The following is a 17,532-nucleotide window of genomic DNA, read 5'->3' as shown; positions in this document are numbered from 1 at the left end:
CCCCCTAATTTACTGGAGCTAATAATTAGTCATGATGACGTTAAATGAACGGGTTTTAAGTTTATTTTGGAAGTGGTGTTAGATGTTTATGTTGAAAAGAGCTATTAGTTTTTAGTACTTAACATTCACTTCTCTAAAAAAAAGATAAAAAAAATCATGAGAAATTAGAAAGATACACATACACATCATCTAATTATAATACCATATTTGACCCCCTCGTTTTCTATAAACGGAATGATAGAGGAAAACAAAATTTCATAATAACCTTACCATAGACTTCATTTCTGAAAAAAATCAAGCTTATCCGTTATGGCTTACTGAAGCATTAAAGTGGTACCCCTTCTTAATGGTCAAGTTTCTGACTGGCATGTTTGTATTTCTACTGGGGTACCTCAAGGTGCCGCCCCGAGTCCGGACTTATTAATTTTGTTTATAATGAAAATTACATACATATTATTGTACCAACCGGCCTGCTGCTTAATCAATGATTTTGAGAAATTTCATTTTTGGAAAATTTAACAGGTATTATAAGAATCTCCCACCAGTTACAGAATTGTTTCCCCTTATCGGTCTTCAAGATTTTTCTGTCATCCCTCCATGATACGATTTCTCTGTCAAATCCTAGGATATGACAGCCGTGATGTCATAACATAATAGGAAGGTGCCAAGAAAATTTCCCTCTGTCGTGAGGGTATGACAGAGAAATCTCAACCTAAGGGGTGCTATTTTTCATTGTCTAATCCGAGGTTTACTTCAAGCTAAAACCGACTGATAATAGCAAGGTACGAATAGAATCTTCCCCTACCATGGAGGTATAACAGTAAACAAATCTCAACCTAGGAGTAATATTCTTCATTGTCTAACTCGAGGCTTGCCTCAAACCGAGGGTTACACATTCAAGCTATCTAGAATGTTACTACGAGGGTTGATATTTCTATGGTATACATTTAGCATAGGGTATGACTAAATCTTATCAATCTCCCAAAGTGGGAAATGGTTATACCCCCCCCCCCCCCCCCCCCCCCCCCCCCCACACACACACACACACACACACACACTTCCAATACAAGTGTGGTTGAATGATTCCAGCAAACCCAATCAGCTATCTGTCGTGATCTGTCATTGGTAACGTGACGCTAATGAATTGTGGTCGTTACGTCATACACTTGTCATGGCAAGGAACCCAGGGTAAGACTAATATAATCTTCCCCTACCTTGAGGGTGTGACAGGGACATCGCCAACCCGAGGGACTTTCTTGATAGTCTTACCCGAGGCTGTGCCGAGGGTAAGACGTTCGATACTATCATCCCGAGGGTTGGAGATTTCTCTGTCACACCCTCAATGTAGGGATGATTGTTTTTCTCCCATCCTGTTTCACTCACAAATCCACTGACAAGCATTGATTGCATAAAATATAAGCGTTGATTGTATGTTTTTCCAGCAAATCTAGAGTTGTCTTCCATGGGCTGCTACTGTTGACGTGACGTCATACTATTGTTTTGATTTAGCTCGCGCCATTCTGCACGAGGGGGTGACAAGCTGATTTTTTCCGGCTTAAAGGGAGACACACCTGTGGAGGGTGGGAGATAGAAATTTCTCCCACAGTTCACAGGTGTATCCCCCGTTTTAGTCGGGAAAGATCAACTTGTCACCCCTAGGGAGAGATAGCCTCGTGCCGATTAGCACGTGTTCAATTGTGACGTCATTAACATGTGTCACCGGTCATTGTGACCTGTTTAAAAGTGAATGACGATGTTCATACCGTACATGTGTTCTCGTTTACAACCATGGCAGACTACCATCGATGGAGTTGTGACTGAAATAATAGGATGCGAGAAAAATAATCATCCCCTACCTTGAGGATGTAACAGAGAAATCTCCCACCCTCGGGGTTATTCTTTTTGGTTGTCTAACCCTCGGCAGAATCTCGGGTTAGACAAATACAACGTTCTGTATTGCACATGTGCAATACGGAATGTTGTATTTACCTACTAGCCGGAACTACTTTTTATGGGAATCCCCTTGTCATGGCGAACTGAAAAGTTTACGGTATTTGCCAAAAATATCAAAGTTTTCAAAATCTTTGTATCGATCTCTACCAAATAAGGAAGGTATGTGATAAAAGCAAGACCACACATTTGTGTTTTCTAACGAATCGTAAAACACTCGCGGACGTATATATTCGTCCGCGCAATAAATGAGTGCTTTCTGATTCGTTAGAAAAACACAAGTGTGTGGTCTTACACATTTACAGTCTACACGGACATTCACTTAATATCTATTGGTCCTACAAACTGGAGCTACCATCCCATAACCTGACCATAGAACATAACAAGTTTCCTTGACGTTGACAACAACACATGTGGGCTTCGCCATCTATACTAGCGGAAAAAAGAAACTGTGCATGCGGAGAATTGTTATAGAACATATATTACCAACTGCATATACATGAAAATTCACACACATGACCGAATATGACACATTCACACTATCCGTGTGTCATTGACAGTTTTTTCCCGTGCAGTTAACTCTCTATAGGCGTTGACCAGTTTGCACGTTTTTTCTCGTCCAGCCATCCAATTCGACAATGGAAGTTTATTTTTCAACTGTTGGATCACTCTGTTGAGACAAGTGAACAGTAAAAACAGCATTATAACGTTTAAATTTGTGATTAATGCTATGCCGAGGCTCAATAAAAATGACCGCCTCCGGATTATTGGTATGCTTCAAGCTGGTATGGGCCAAGCCGGTGTCACTTCACGTTTTCATGTCCATCGAAACACAATCCGGGATTTGTGAGGACGACATCAACAGTTTGGCCACGTCGGCGATCGACCTCGTGCGGGACATCCACATGTGACGTCACGTCAACAGGACAACAATATTCGGCTTGTCCATTTGAGAAATCGCTTCCAAACGGCAAGTTTGACTGCACGGACAATCCCCGGGTTGCTACCAATAAGCCCGAGAACTGTACGGAACCGATTGCGTGAACGAGCTATCCGTCCGCGACGTCCTGCAATCCGCCCAGTTTTTCTGCCATGTTATCGTGCAGCACGTCTGGACTGGTGCAGAAGGCATTTGTGATTTACTCGACGGGATTGGGCAGGCATTTTTTTTACGGACGAGTCGCGAGTCATCCTGGATAGTAGTGACGGCCGTTCCAGAGTGTATCGTAGCGTTGGAGAACGTTTCCGTGACGCGTGTGTGGTACCACGATGATCTTTAGGCGGAGGCAGCGTTATGATTTGGGGCGGAATCACAGCTAACGGGAGAACGCTTCTGGTGGTTGTTGACGGGAATTTGAACGCGCTACGTTACCGTGACAAGATCCTCCGGACCCACGTCGTTCCATCGTGCAAGGACAGCAACGTCACATTACGCTACAGCAGGACAACGCCAGGCCACACACAGCTCGTGTCGCTATGAACTTTCTGGCCCAGCAGAACGTTGACGTGTTGCCCTGGCCTGCTGTATCCCCCGATCTGTCGCCCATTCAACACGTCTGGGATGTAATGAAGCGCAGATTACGGGCATTACCTAATCAACCGGTGACGTTGGCTGATTTGGCTGCAGCGTTGGTACAGATCTGGAATGCCATCCTAAAAGCATTCTTGACCCGTCTGATAGGCTCCATGCGTCGACGTTGCCAGACTTGCATTCAGGCAAACGGTGGACATACGAGGTATTAATTTTGTGAACTCAGTATTGACCCCTGCTGTGTTTACGTCACTTCTGAGCGGAACTTATTGATTCCATAACGTGGAAAATGGAATGCAACTGTTAATAAATAACAAATAAATTGTCCCTGATAACCTTGTTGTTCTACGTCATACACATTTATTTTTATAACACATTTTAGGCATGCACAGTTTCTTTTTTCCGCTAGTATATTTAGTTTACACGTGCGTGCTCAACTGGTGATATCATGGCGTTACCTGGAATACAAAAACAAAAATTAAAAACTATCCCTTTAATAAATAGTTATTGATATAACAGGAGAAAATTATCTATTCTGTGGCATATGAACTTGATACTAAGCTGAAGTTGTAAAGATAATTCGCGGTATGGCGTTTACTTTTGGTGAAAAAAGGCGTGTTAATAGTTATAAAAAAATAATACATACCGGTATATTTATTTCTTAAATTGTTATTCTGAAGTAGCATTTTGGATATACCCATTTGATCATTTGGCGTTGTATGTAAAACATTAATATAGTTTGTTTGTCATTGTTATCAAATACAAACTATGTTAAATAATTCACATGTACAATGAGTTAATCATGAAAGTGACATTGAACACCTACTGTAGGGAAACAGGAATCTTTCTATGGACACAGAATGTGAACATATCAGACTACTCGAAACTTATTTTTCTTCCAATAACCTGCATACCACCTCTGGTGTATTGTCATAGATTACTAACATGAAGGCTCGTATGAGAAGCACGGGCTTAGATCTAATTCCATAATTTACTATAATTCCGGGAGTTTACATTATTGGAGACCACAGGGACATGATAATTTGTCACAGCTACAAATTAAACTGAAGCAATTTTACACGTTTTAGGGGTTTAGATCAAATTTCGGTAAAAATTCCACCCCAAACTCGTATATACCATCAGTGGGTAAGTTTAGGGCCGAATATATCTGTAACAAATTATCAGGTCCCTGTGTCGGAGACCAACTTTGTATATACTCATAGTTCTGATACTTCGTTTCGTGAATGCCAATATACCTGATATAATATATATACATGTATATGTGTGTGTTTGATGATTAATGAGGGCGTTGATAATGTTTCAATAGTTTGTGCCCAGTTCGATTTTACTTTTCTGGCAAATAAATATACCAACTTACCTGGCACATGCATTTTTCGTGAATGTGTAAAATGTGGTGATGGACACAGGGACATGAGAGTTTGTTACAGCTTTAATTTTACCTAAACTGAGGTGTCTGAGTAATTTCAAGTTTTAGGGGTTTAGATCAATTTCCGGTCAAACTGTCACCCCAATAATAGTATTTACCGATAATTGACCGAAACCACTAAACATGTTAAATTACTCATAACACATCAGTTTAGGTCCAAATATAGCTATAACAAATTCTCAGGACCCTGTGGTATTGATTGCCGATCTTTGAAATCCAAGACCGAGGCTACTTTAATGTATTATTATTATTATTACTATTATTATTATTTTTGGTATATAACTTACTCATATTTTAATTGCTGATCATTTGTCTTGTTGGATGTTGATATTTAAACCCAAAGAAAGATGCAATCTTAACCCAGAATTGTCGTTCCTTGCACATACTCACAGCAAGATAATAACACGTTTTTTTAAAAAAAACTTTTTCTTTTGCTGGCAGGTAGCGAAGTATGGATGACGATAGCAGTATTGAGTCTTTAAACCCAGACTCACTTGAACGAGACGATTCTTTAGGAAGTGTAAAATTCCCACCAAATAGTCCGAATATTGATATGACCTGGCCGTATCCTCATCCCCCACCAGGTTTGCCTTATTTTAGCGTGACATTATTAACTGCGTACAAACATAACAGATTCTCTTGTCCGTATTGTTGCTGTTTATTTTAGTAGAATGGAAGTTATTTTCAACAAAAAGGGTCACTAGGATGAAAGATATCACATATAAATAATTTAATGAGGGCTAGAGGTAGCAGAATGTCAGACGCCTTAATTAACCACTCGGCAACCGCGACCCCAGTTTTCAAAGCAGGACCAGACTTTCCCTACATCCACACTATAAAAAGATAATGACATTACAAAATCAGTTAAATGTCATCGCAGAAAATTTCCCTTTTAAATTGTGTAAAGAGATATTCTGACATACTTAACAGTAGATCGATATCGATATACCTTTATTATAATTGATTGTTTATTGAATTATTTTTTTCATTTTTATAGGAGAGGTGGATTACCTAGATAGTAAAGAGGACAGTACAAATTCATTTGATTTTCTCCCAGTTCATCAAATGGAAAATGAACTGTTGTTAACGAAAGATGAGTTGGGGAGGTACCAAACGCGGCTCACCGATGCCTTAATGATTATATCCGTTCTCCTATGGAATGCCAGTTCGCACAATCCCAGCAAGCCTCCGCCGAGATATGATAACATTGCGTATTTCAAACAATGTGTCGAGAAATTCATGACACGGATTTTGGATGACACCAGCAATGGTGAAGGTCTTGCAGAAGCATATGATTCGGCCTGGAAACAAACTGAACACAATTTTAACATTTTCACAAATCAGTTAAAAAAGTACATGCCCAGTCCAACACCGACCAACGGCCGCCGCGACATTGACGTGACAGATGAGTATGTGGAGTTTCCAACACAAGACCATGAAGGCGAAGCATGCCCATCTACAGTGCCAAAGGAAGTGGATGAATCTACAGGTAATCTACTTACTGCAAACGTTTACTTTTTCGCGGTGTTGAAATTCTCGTTTTTCAACGTTGAGGATATTAAGCTGTATCATCCAAACGCGAATATATACTTTGTGTATGTGTATATATATAGAATAAATAGATTTCAAACCATTGTCAATGCCAAAATTATTATACCGTGGTCAGTTTAGTTTACTGTCACATTGCAAACATTTCCACTTGCAATAATGTCTTAATAATACTTCTACAGTATATTGGAAAAGGTAACATCGTCATGTATAAATTTCAGAGGTAATACGCACAGTGGAGGAAGTGTCATCTGACGCACGTAATTTGGTCCAATAATTGGAAAACCTATGCAAAATTATTATAATCAAACTACAAGTTTGCCATACCGATTTCTAAAATCATCGTATAACTTTCTATATTCTGTTACATCATTTACAATTATTGTAAGTCACAATATTCTTTAAGAAATTATTTTGTTTACTCTTACCAGCTCGTGTTCCATGTTTGGTTTCAAAAAATAATCTTCATTTCACCCTCATATATAAGGGAAGTAACATAATTATATAATTCGCAGTTCACGATACTTATCAGTTGAGGTGAATATGTGGTTTTATGAACATGAGAAAGCGGCGTTAACCGAGACGAATTCGAGTTCATTATAAGTTGTTTATGTCTATATAACCACATAATTATGATCAAACAAGATGGACCGTATGAAAATTGTCAGGAGTATTGCACTATATTTGGCACATAACACTGTGTCATTTTAACTGAAATAACGTCATAAAATGAATATTAACCTGCTATTTCTAAATATAGTAACACCGAGTCAATATCACAAATCACAGACCTACACGTGATTAAGTTCCAACTAACGAGGATGCCAGAAAAGTGTGGGTCATCTTATATCACTGTAGATTACCCTTTGACCCATCCAACACTTTAATCATTGGAGAAAATCTCTCTTCGTGGCCACTTATAATTTATAATGTGATGCACCTAGGGAATACTCATCTGTATTTGTGATTTGTTTTGATGGCAGGACAAGATATGTGGACCGTACCGCGTGAAACAAAAGACACAGATTTACAACGGTCAGTGGCAGATCATGAGTCAAACGCGAAACAGGATCAGAAGAGAATCATGTTCGGTGTTCCATCAGCTGCTACAAAGACGAATAAAGGTGCCTTTAACACTGCTATACACATGCCAGGAAAGAATGTAAGAGACTTTTTAGCAAAGATAAATAATGAACAACTCAGTGGTGACCAAGTTGGGGATGATGTCACATTTGCCAAGCAACATTTACAGTCCACTGTAATATACAGGCCAGATGCGCCAAATGATGTGAGGCAACCAAACCAAAAAGAAACCAAGGACGCTATCACACAAACAGAGGCAGGAACAGTCATCTTATCCAACGAGGGCCAATCACCTACTACCGAAGCGTTAAATGAAAGAGGTAGCTCCAGTGACAAAACCACAGCCATTGAATTGTCAGATCAAAATATTGAGAAGGAAGTCATAGTCCCAAGAACAGCACATGAAGAGAATGAAGAAATCAACGTGAAGTTAGATTCAATGTCGACCCAACTCGAGGAACTGAAGATGATGCTTAGCAATGTGACACAGATGCCCTATCCTCCACCAGCTGTTTCCAATAGGAATACGGACATCTTAAATAATGCTCTGTACATGCCAGGGATGACAGGGACAAATTTTTAACAATGCTTAGTGGTGGTCAAGCTGGAGATGACAACCAATTTGCTCGACATCAGGAAAAAGAGAAATCAGCAGGCAACGACTTCTCCGGTCAAGAAACAGGCGAAATAACAGTCCACGATACAGCACATGTAGAGAAGGAAGAAATCAGCGTTAAGCTAGATTTTATGCATGCCGAAATCGAGGAAGTGATGATGATGCTTAGTAATATGCTTAAACCACCTACTCTGTCTATAGTACAACCATTGTCGTAACTCGACAGTGACCATGTGATTTTGCTTGATCTACGATCAAAGGTTAGTCAAGACCATGTTTAAAATAGTCATCATGGTTATGTGAAAAGAGTGTTTGGAATTTCCGGCATGATAAAGCACGTGCTTTACAAATAGGGACATGTGACATGTAGGCTTGATTTGGTAATATGCCGACTTTAACATATATATGATGTGTTTACCTTGTCACAGTAAGGACTGTCTTAACGTAAAAGGAGTGTTTGGTAAATCGGGAAAATAGCCCATCATCAAACAAATCATGATAAAGTTATGAAAAAATATTGTGAGGATAACAACACCATTTGAAGCTTAAATGTGCACCTGGAAAAGCCAGTGTAATATTGTATTAAAAATGTCTTTCTACATAGTTTTAAGTTGAGTGGTACTCCTCCACGCAAATCTAATATATCTTTGTTAGATCTCGATTATCATAAAGGCAAGAAATCAATTGAAGGATATGGTATTTACTTGATATGTTTTGAATGAAGAAGTATGTCAGATCGTAGTATATAGACGTTTAACTGTTTATCACACAGTGTGTTCCTGGTTTGTCGTGAGAACAATTTTCTCATCGCTCGCATGTGGTTACTCGGTTTTATATACGTGGCCATGACGAAAAAAATGATCTCGCGACAAAGCTGGAAGAAAACGTGTTTTATCAATTAATGTAACACCCCATTTCACCTGCGTGACGTTACACTGGGACAACAATGACGTGACGTCACGAAACCGGACACATTAAATCCGATGCCGCGATGGGAAAATTATGACACCCTTGTGTGGTTGCTGAGCCAATTCTGGTGAATGGAATGAGAGAGATAAACACTCTGTCATGCCGATGCCCAGGGGTGTAGCATAAGGAAATTTAATTCTCGTTTTGCATCAATTCGAAAACGGTATTGGTTGAATGTTCTTATCCTACACCCCTAGACATGAAAGAGTCTTATAGTCAGCAACCTATGGAAAGTTAGTTTTTTATTAAACGTCCTTATTGTGTCATCTTTTGTGCAGTGTTACCAGGGTAACGTCATTGATTTGTCAAACATCACATAACCCTTGATTATGGCGCGTTGCTTTAGATTAACGATTGAACATATTTTTATGTTTGAAAGTGAGTGATAAAATAATCAATAGCCTCGATGTGATGCAGACGGCATTTTTAACTTTTGGGGGTTTTCTGTCTAAGATCACATAGGCGTAATATATTTTATGCATTATATTCAATTTATGTACATAAATTTTATCTTCAAATTGTTGAAGTTGGTCAGTACCATTTAGAAGTAGAAGTAGAAATGTACGGTTGTAAAGATTTAGAAAACAGGTATGACTCAAACGCATGGCCAAACAAGATTACAACGGAGAGACGCCCGACTTCCAAGCTTGTCAATTTTTACCGTTACGTGACCGCGAGATTCTTTTGATGTATATCAAAGGATCGAACTAGTCTCCTTGTATCAGCAACAAGGTGGCGCACACCGAGCCTTCAATTTTGCTATGACATATTTCAGGGGTGTAGAGAGCGAAAGTGAGCGTAACCCCTGGATATCGAGGATGGGGTTACACTTACTTTCGCTCTCTGCACCCCTGTATTATGTCAAAGCAAAATCGAAGGCTTAGTGTGCGCCATGTTGTGGATGAGACGAGTTTTATCCTTTGATGTACATCAACAAAATTTTGCGGTCGCGTAACAGTAAAACTTAATGGCTTTCAAGTCGGGTGTCGCTCCTCTGTGATCGTCAAAGGACATTAACCTAGTGTTGGTAAGGTATTTTTTTTACCTGAGACCAATCAAATAGCTAGACGCATGCCTTCAAATTTGCTATGACATATTCCATGGGTGCAGGGAGCGAAGTCAGCGTAACTCCTGGATATCGAGGATGAGTTGGAAAACGAACACACATGCATACCGCATAACCTAGAACAAATGTACGTAGGTTATTTTGTCATCAAATCAGCCAAGTGAACATATGACATTTTATTTTGAGATCTTAGTTTTGTATCTTATTGCAATGAAAAATACTTAGTTGATAACTCCTATGGTTTTAAATCCACGGTTGGAATTTCAGACACAGGTCGATCCGTTTTGGTCTTGATTCTCTGAACAATGCCCAGACTGTTCAACCCTTGGGTGTATAATGGAGGGCAAGAATTCTATAAGAAAGGTATGAACCATAAAGATGTTTAACAAGAGTGTCGAAAAACATTTGTAAGTGCAAATTTTCGCGAGTGAAAAGCTGGCCGTTTTGGGACGAGTTTAGTTGTGTATGTTATTTAAGGTGGAAAATGTTTGGCCTTGATCCAATTTTGGTGAATTTGTGTTTGCTATACGAGTTTGATGCCAATATATACTTTTATTGGAACTTTGTTGGATAGAGTATATATTATAATTTCATACTGTGATTTTATTATGCCAGATTCTTGGTAATCTTTGTTGTTGCTATTTTTGATATTATTGATTTTGATGACTTGTTTTGACTTTTGATACAAAATGTATATGTAATGTTAAGTTTGAAGAAATAAATGATTTATGTATTTTATATAGTTACTTACCTACAACCTACTTCTACATTTTTATGGAGGTTTTTCCATTTTCTTCTAGTTAAATGAATATTTTTTAGTGTGAAAAAAACCTTTCTTCATATTTTTTCAAAGAAAACTGAAAGTCAGTGATCGAAATTTACGATGGCTTCATTTACATTGATTGTGACGTCATAACTAATTGCTCGGTTGGAATGTTGGCTACAATGTAATTTTAGGCGACAGTATTTGCCGATTCAGTAACAAAGGTTTTGATTTAAAATGTAATTAAGATATTATGAACTTTGGATGAACACATCGTATTTTTTATGTGCATGAAGGACGAGTGCAATGTGGCAATGCTGGCGGTTTTTTGCGTGTTTGCCTGTGTTTTGTTCCCATGCATAATGTACCTAGTAAATAGAGGTTCCCCAACGAGTGATGGTTGGTTATCATGTTTATCTAACTCGAGTAAGTAAACTTTAGAAATGCTCGATTTTTTCAACTAGAAAATTGCCAAGCATGATTTCCACCAACCATCACCAATTTGGGGACCGTTTTTCTCCCAAAACGTTCATTTCATATCTAGAAAACCATACGTTTCCCTTGGAAAAATACATTGGCTCTGATTGGGGAAACCTTTGAATCATGATGGCACAATTGAAAATAATCACGCAAAGCACTGTGACGTGACGTCATAATTCAAAGCTTGAGCTATGCAATCACGTCCAATGTGTCTATCTGGTCTATCCATCGGCTAAGAAACAACTCGTGAACAGGTATTTCGAAGAACGAGGAAGTTTACATGATATCGATGTTTGAGTTGAGTAGTGGGCATATAATGCCATTCATTGTTTGATAAAACAATATGTATGATGTATGTGGTCTGATGACGGACTCAAGTATATTACGTCAGTGTCATTCATCTGACGCTGAATCGATATATTAATGAATTATAAAAATATTCATACTTGGGCTTTTGCCATTTTTTTATTATAGAGATTTGAATACATTAATTCAATGATCAATTCACTAATGAATTTTGCTGTCTTTTGCTCACACTGGCCGAAAGGATTATTGTTGTTGTTAAATATCGGTTTCACTTTATTTGTTTGTTTATTTATTAATTTATTCATTTACTTTCTTATTTCAAGTTGTATCATAAGTAACTCTTCCATGTTTTGCTGTGTATGTGTCCTGATAAAGAAGCGGTGATGCCCGAAATTTGACAACTTGCGCTATACTGATGCCATAACTTATTGTCCCATACAAAATGTATATTTTTTTATAGACACAGTGGTCAGGCGCTTTCAGATTTTTATAAGTTTGTAAATTAAAATGTATATGAAAATGTCCTGGTGTCAACAATTTTAGATGTTTGACTAGATAAATTTTAATGACACCGATATGATTGTTTTATTTTTGAAACATACACGTATGGACGGCCGAGCAGCATCATTTTATTAGTTATACTTATTAACACGTTTTGCTGTCTAATGATATACACAGGTTTTTGGCAACTACATATTATCCATTAACTAGTATATCCTTTACATTATTATACACTCCCACCCTGCAAACGAAGTATATAACTCACCCTGTCTGTCCATCTGTCCACGATCCTGGTAAGAGCAACTCCTCCTAAACAGTGCGTTGGATTCATTTTGTAACTAGACACAGTGGAAATTCACATCTGGTGTAGATGCACACATCAACTAGGAAACAGCGAATTTGCGATTCGACTATTTTTTCCTGGATTTATTGCCCTTAAAACTTTCTGCCCTGGAACCCTTATAAGCGCAACAGGTTTTTCCGATTATTTTTTGGGACTTGCCACAGTTAAAGCACATAATATATATATGTGCAAGTAGAAAGGAAATTTGTATTCGAATTCTTTTTCTTGAGTTTTGGCCCCTGAAACTTTAATTTTTGCTAAAGAAACATTGTAAACGCAAGCGGGAGTACATCTGTGGAGCTTGCCCACATTTTTTTTCAACTTTCATTGTGATTTCCGTGCAATGGTTTTTGAGTACAGCAAAACACATACGTCATAACACAAAAAACACCAACTTTCCATGACGTCGATAACAATATATGTCAGCGGAGCTTTTGATTTTTTCCGCTAACGAGACTCAATTGTGTGACGTCATGAACAGTATGTGGAGGCGGAGTTAATCAATGCATATGCAGATTTCAGACTGTTACTTTTATTGAACCGATCACACGTTAATATGTTTTTAAAATGAATTTTTGTGTCCGCTTATCTGACTAGTGAATAAAATAGGAACAATTTACAGAAAAAAACCTGTTAATATAATCGAATTATACAAAAGTTTTCCTTAAATATATACGGTTAGAAAATGTATGAAACTTTTAAGTAAACAACCAGTCGTCAAATTAAATCGGTAATTTTGTTCTGTGTGTGTGTTTGTTTACCGTCAATATTTACGAAACATTACTCAAATAATCATGCTCCACTGTTGTTACTTTTTTATTTTTATTTATAACACATTAAAATGGCATCAAAAACACACCACGTATTCATGTTTTGTATTCTTATAAAAATATTTACTCATAATTACGAAACCGCCAATTTGCATGATATCAACACTAGTTCTTTAAACAAAATCATCAGACAAATTTTTCCTATATTATTTCCCGTGTTGGCCCTGATGAAACCGCGCATGTGGTTTTAAAGGGAAAGAGAACACCACGAGTAACAGGCGAAACCCCCCGTGGCTTGGTAGATAACCCAATATATTTCCACGTCCGATTGGGGAATCGAATATGGCCATCTTGGTGAAAAGCGCCACCCGACATCCCGGTTTCCAGTTTTCTCATGTCTTTGATGAAGATAAGAGATAATTCGAGATGTAACAAAATCCTATACATATTGGATATTTTATTTAAGGTAAAAAAGAACAAAACAAAGTGATCAATCATCAATAAGCAAGGAACTCAAAAATATCACAACAGGACCTAACAAGACAACAACAAAAAATAGAAAATATTTGATAATTCCCAACCAAAAATTGTTTGTGAAACCAGATGATATATTGACAAACGGAGCTAGTTAATTATTACACACATACAAATGTCACAGTCGCGAAACTGTTGCTCATTGTCCGATCGGCTGCTATTTTTGAATTCTACGTCATCATTCTAATGACATGAGATATGTGAAAAAATAAGATGAACGATCGGATGCATGGCAATAGCTCATGCAAAACAAATCTCAGCAGTGAATTTATAAATAAGGTTTTCGTCTCTGCCGTGCATAGCAAAAGTCTAGCTCCTTGACGAACACCAGGGCCCATATTCATGTCATCACGCTAACAATCAGGTTCTGTTCTCAAGTCAAAGGTAGGGTCAACACCTATGGAGATTTAACATTAGCGTCGACCCCGCTTGGTATTTCAAAACAATATAAATACAAAAAGGTATGGGTATTGGAAGCTTGAATCAGGAACAGTTAGTTTCAGAATTCATTTTATAACAAAATGGACCTCATTGACTTAAACCAATGTGTGAGTGTTAGTGTTAAAGGTTATACAATTTTGGTTTGCATTTCAAAAAAGGTTGCAGTGGTTGTTTATACAAAAAAGGATAAAATAAGCTATCATTAAGAAAATAATCTGAAAAAAATACGCGATCGACATGTTAACAGAAGAATAATCCCTTGCATCTTTTGATTTGGAATGAAGTAATCGTTTTCAATCAGTCAGATTTTTTTTATCATCAGAAGTAAATATTGATTGTTAAACAGTGGTCTGATGTACAAACACTCACACATTGTCCCGAACACCCATTGAAATTCTTGCTGGACACAACCTAACAAACATACCATTTCTTTTAGCATCACATGGTGTAACAAATAACAGGCATGATATTAAAACACTTAATTTTAATATGTAATCTTGTAAGTTACCCATGTATTAAATTGCTGGGTGCACGTAACACACACACAGTGATTGCTTTTGGTTTGGTTTAATTTTGTTTCACGTCCTATTAATTACAGCTGAGGTCATTTAAGGACGTCACACTTTGAAGAATTCGGTAAAAGATACAGATTGCCAAAAATGAATGACACTGAATCGGGCAGCTGTTTCGTCCTTCTAGGCTTCATTATTGATGTTAAGGGCAAAAAAGAATAGAGAAACAGACGGGCAGAAGTGCAATACCCCTTTTTATTAATATTATTAATTTGTTATAAATATATTGATAAATCCATTAAATAATCTGTAAAGTGTGTGCGATATTATGAACCTTAATTACCACTACTCAAAATAGGTAACTGTGGCATTCAAAGATTTTGATTTTGTGTCATCCAAATACTTAATATAATATAAACTTTTTTTATTTTACAACAATTATGAAACAAGTTATTTCAACTAATATTAATCACTCTTGTTGGCACAGATATTAGCGCACGGGGGTTATTAATATAGGAGGAAACCGGAGTACCAAGAGAAAACCCACATGGTTGGGCAGGTGACCCCATACCCTTTCACGTCCGATTAAGGAATCGAACCCCGACCGCCTTGATGAAAGGCAAGTGCGCTATTTACTGCACCACCCGACCTTTGGACATAAATGTCCCTTGGTGAGAGAATGAGTATCTAAGATAATATTATCAATGATGTTAGATAATCAAATCGGATACATTTTATTAGGGTTGTCAGTTAACTTTGATGATCCCTGTATAAATCTCAATTCAGAGGACTGACATTTTTCGTATTTGACATAATTACAATTTTCTGGAGCCACCATCTTTAAAAGTATCGGTATTGTTCCAATTTTTACGGTCCCATTGAAGAGAGTTGTGTAAAAATACTGTCTGGCGTAGAATAGTATTCCTTCCTTTGAATAATTTAGATGGTCGGGGGACGCACTTGCCTCTCATCAAAATGGCCTCGGTCCCATTCCCGGATCGGACGTGAACAAATGTGGGGGTCACCTGCCCGACCACGGTGGCTTTCTCTGGGTTTCCTCACACTTCCAATTTGTGTCACCGACCTTTTTAAATCTTTTAAACCAGTTATGTATTACTATTGTATGGTTTGAAGTAACAGCTGAAAGTCAGAAATCTTTGCTAGGATGGATGCATCTATAGACCTGCCTCAACTGTAGACTATTGGTATAAGATTTATGATAACTTATTCATAGCCAAAGATTCGAATCCAGACATCATCATCACTGGTGACATTAATGTTGACATGTTAAGCATGTAGCCTAATTTGCATCTCTCAAGACAATTTTGCAGTCAGTATTAAGAAAGGTTAAAGGTCTCCAGTTTATAAATCTTCTGTCTTTGGACTCTTTTGGAATACATATTCTCTGATTTTTTTTAAAATTCACTGGTAAACTCATCTGATCCCAATTTTTTCCATTTTTCATGTTAGCTAGTGCTTCATCAATTGTAATAAGACCTTCACAACTTTCCTTTTCTACCTGTTGTAAATGTTTCCAATGATTATACAACATTTGATATAGCGCCCTATCTAGCTAACATAAGCCACTCTAAAGCGCTTTACAGTACATAGATATGCAATTAATACAAATAGCATTAATCAATACAATGTTTGAGGAATTTGTAGGAGCTGCCTTACCAGCCGCTAACTACTAGTCCTATGCCACCTGGTTAATATCTCCCTATGTGTGTATGTCAGTGTGTGTGCTGGAGATGTAATGTGTTCTGTTTGTAGAGGGACCATGCTTCAAACGGCATAACTTTTAGTGCCACCTCACTTGAATGCTACAGCACAGATACCGCAACATCCACCCATACCAATTTATACTCCACCAGTGACCTGGGTTGTTGGAGTTGTGTGAGAAGGAGAAAAACACTTTCTCTGAATATCCATGAGCACGCCGACTTCGGGGATCTAACCCGGCCAGCTGCGAAGAAGGACAGAGTGTTAACCACTCAATCAATCCGCCCATTGAATAGAGGTGAATCATTATTGCATGTCATTTTACTTGTATAAACATTTCTAAAATACTGTCTTTTTCAATATTTCTGCTGTATCTTTACATGTTTTCCATTTTATTTTATCAAATCAGTTAAAGTTTTACTTGCGTAGAGAGTTATGCCCCTTGGATGGCACTACACTGGAAAAAATCAGCAGAGACTTTCCACTTATTTTCTAGTGTTTTACACTGGAATTTCTGGTTGTTTTTTGGCAAACCATTAGTGATAGTGCTGTTTGTCCTAAGGAGGAGGTTGTGAAGATGAATAACCAAGAGGTTTCCAGGGAAATGAGTGTTCATTTTTACACTAGGAATCTGTACAAGGTTACCCATGAAGAAGTATTGGCAGGCATTGGAGAGGCCCTAGGTAGGGGATTTGTGAAGTGTATCCAGTTTAGTACTACAAATTTTGAGTGTGTAGTAACCTTGTCAAGCAAGGAAAAGAAAAGGGACCTCGTTATCAACGGTATCAATGTGAGGAACAGATTTTGGCGTGTTTTGGATTTGGAGAAAAATATAACAAACGTGACAATCAAAGATGCTCCATTTGAACTGAGTAATACATATATCACAACAGTCATGCTACAGTATGGAGAGGTGATCCCAGGGAGTTTGAAAAGGGGAACCTTGAAAG

General features: G+C 37.8%; 1 protein-coding gene across 1 annotated transcript in view; it reads left to right on the top strand.

Annotated features, from left to right (window-relative positions):
- Window positions 1–9,821, top strand: part of LOC110465875 — a 10,786-nt gene extending 965 nt beyond the window's left edge. Inside the window, exons 2-4 of the mRNA XM_021522002.1 lie at window positions 5,370–5,512; window positions 5,926–6,417; window positions 7,460–9,821. Coding sequence (XP_021377677.1) covers window positions 5,380–5,512; window positions 5,926–6,417; window positions 7,460–8,142 — 1,308 coding nt within the window. The 5' untranslated portion in view covers window positions 5,370–5,379 and the 3' untranslated portion in view covers window positions 8,143–9,821. The remainder of the gene's footprint in view (window positions 1–5,369; window positions 5,513–5,925; window positions 6,418–7,459) is intronic.
- The last annotated feature ends 7,711 nt before the right edge of the window (window positions 9,822–17,532 follow it).

The sequence above is a fragment of the Mizuhopecten yessoensis genome, unplaced genomic scaffold (assembly GCF_002113885.1).
Source record: "Mizuhopecten yessoensis strain PY_sf001 unplaced genomic scaffold, ASM211388v2 scaffold11103, whole genome shotgun sequence".
Classification (NCBI taxonomy): domain Eukaryota; kingdom Metazoa; phylum Mollusca; class Bivalvia; order Pectinida; family Pectinidae; genus Mizuhopecten; species Mizuhopecten yessoensis.
The sequence above is the reverse complement of the archived record's forward strand: the minus strand, read 5'-3'. Positions and strand labels throughout refer to the sequence as shown.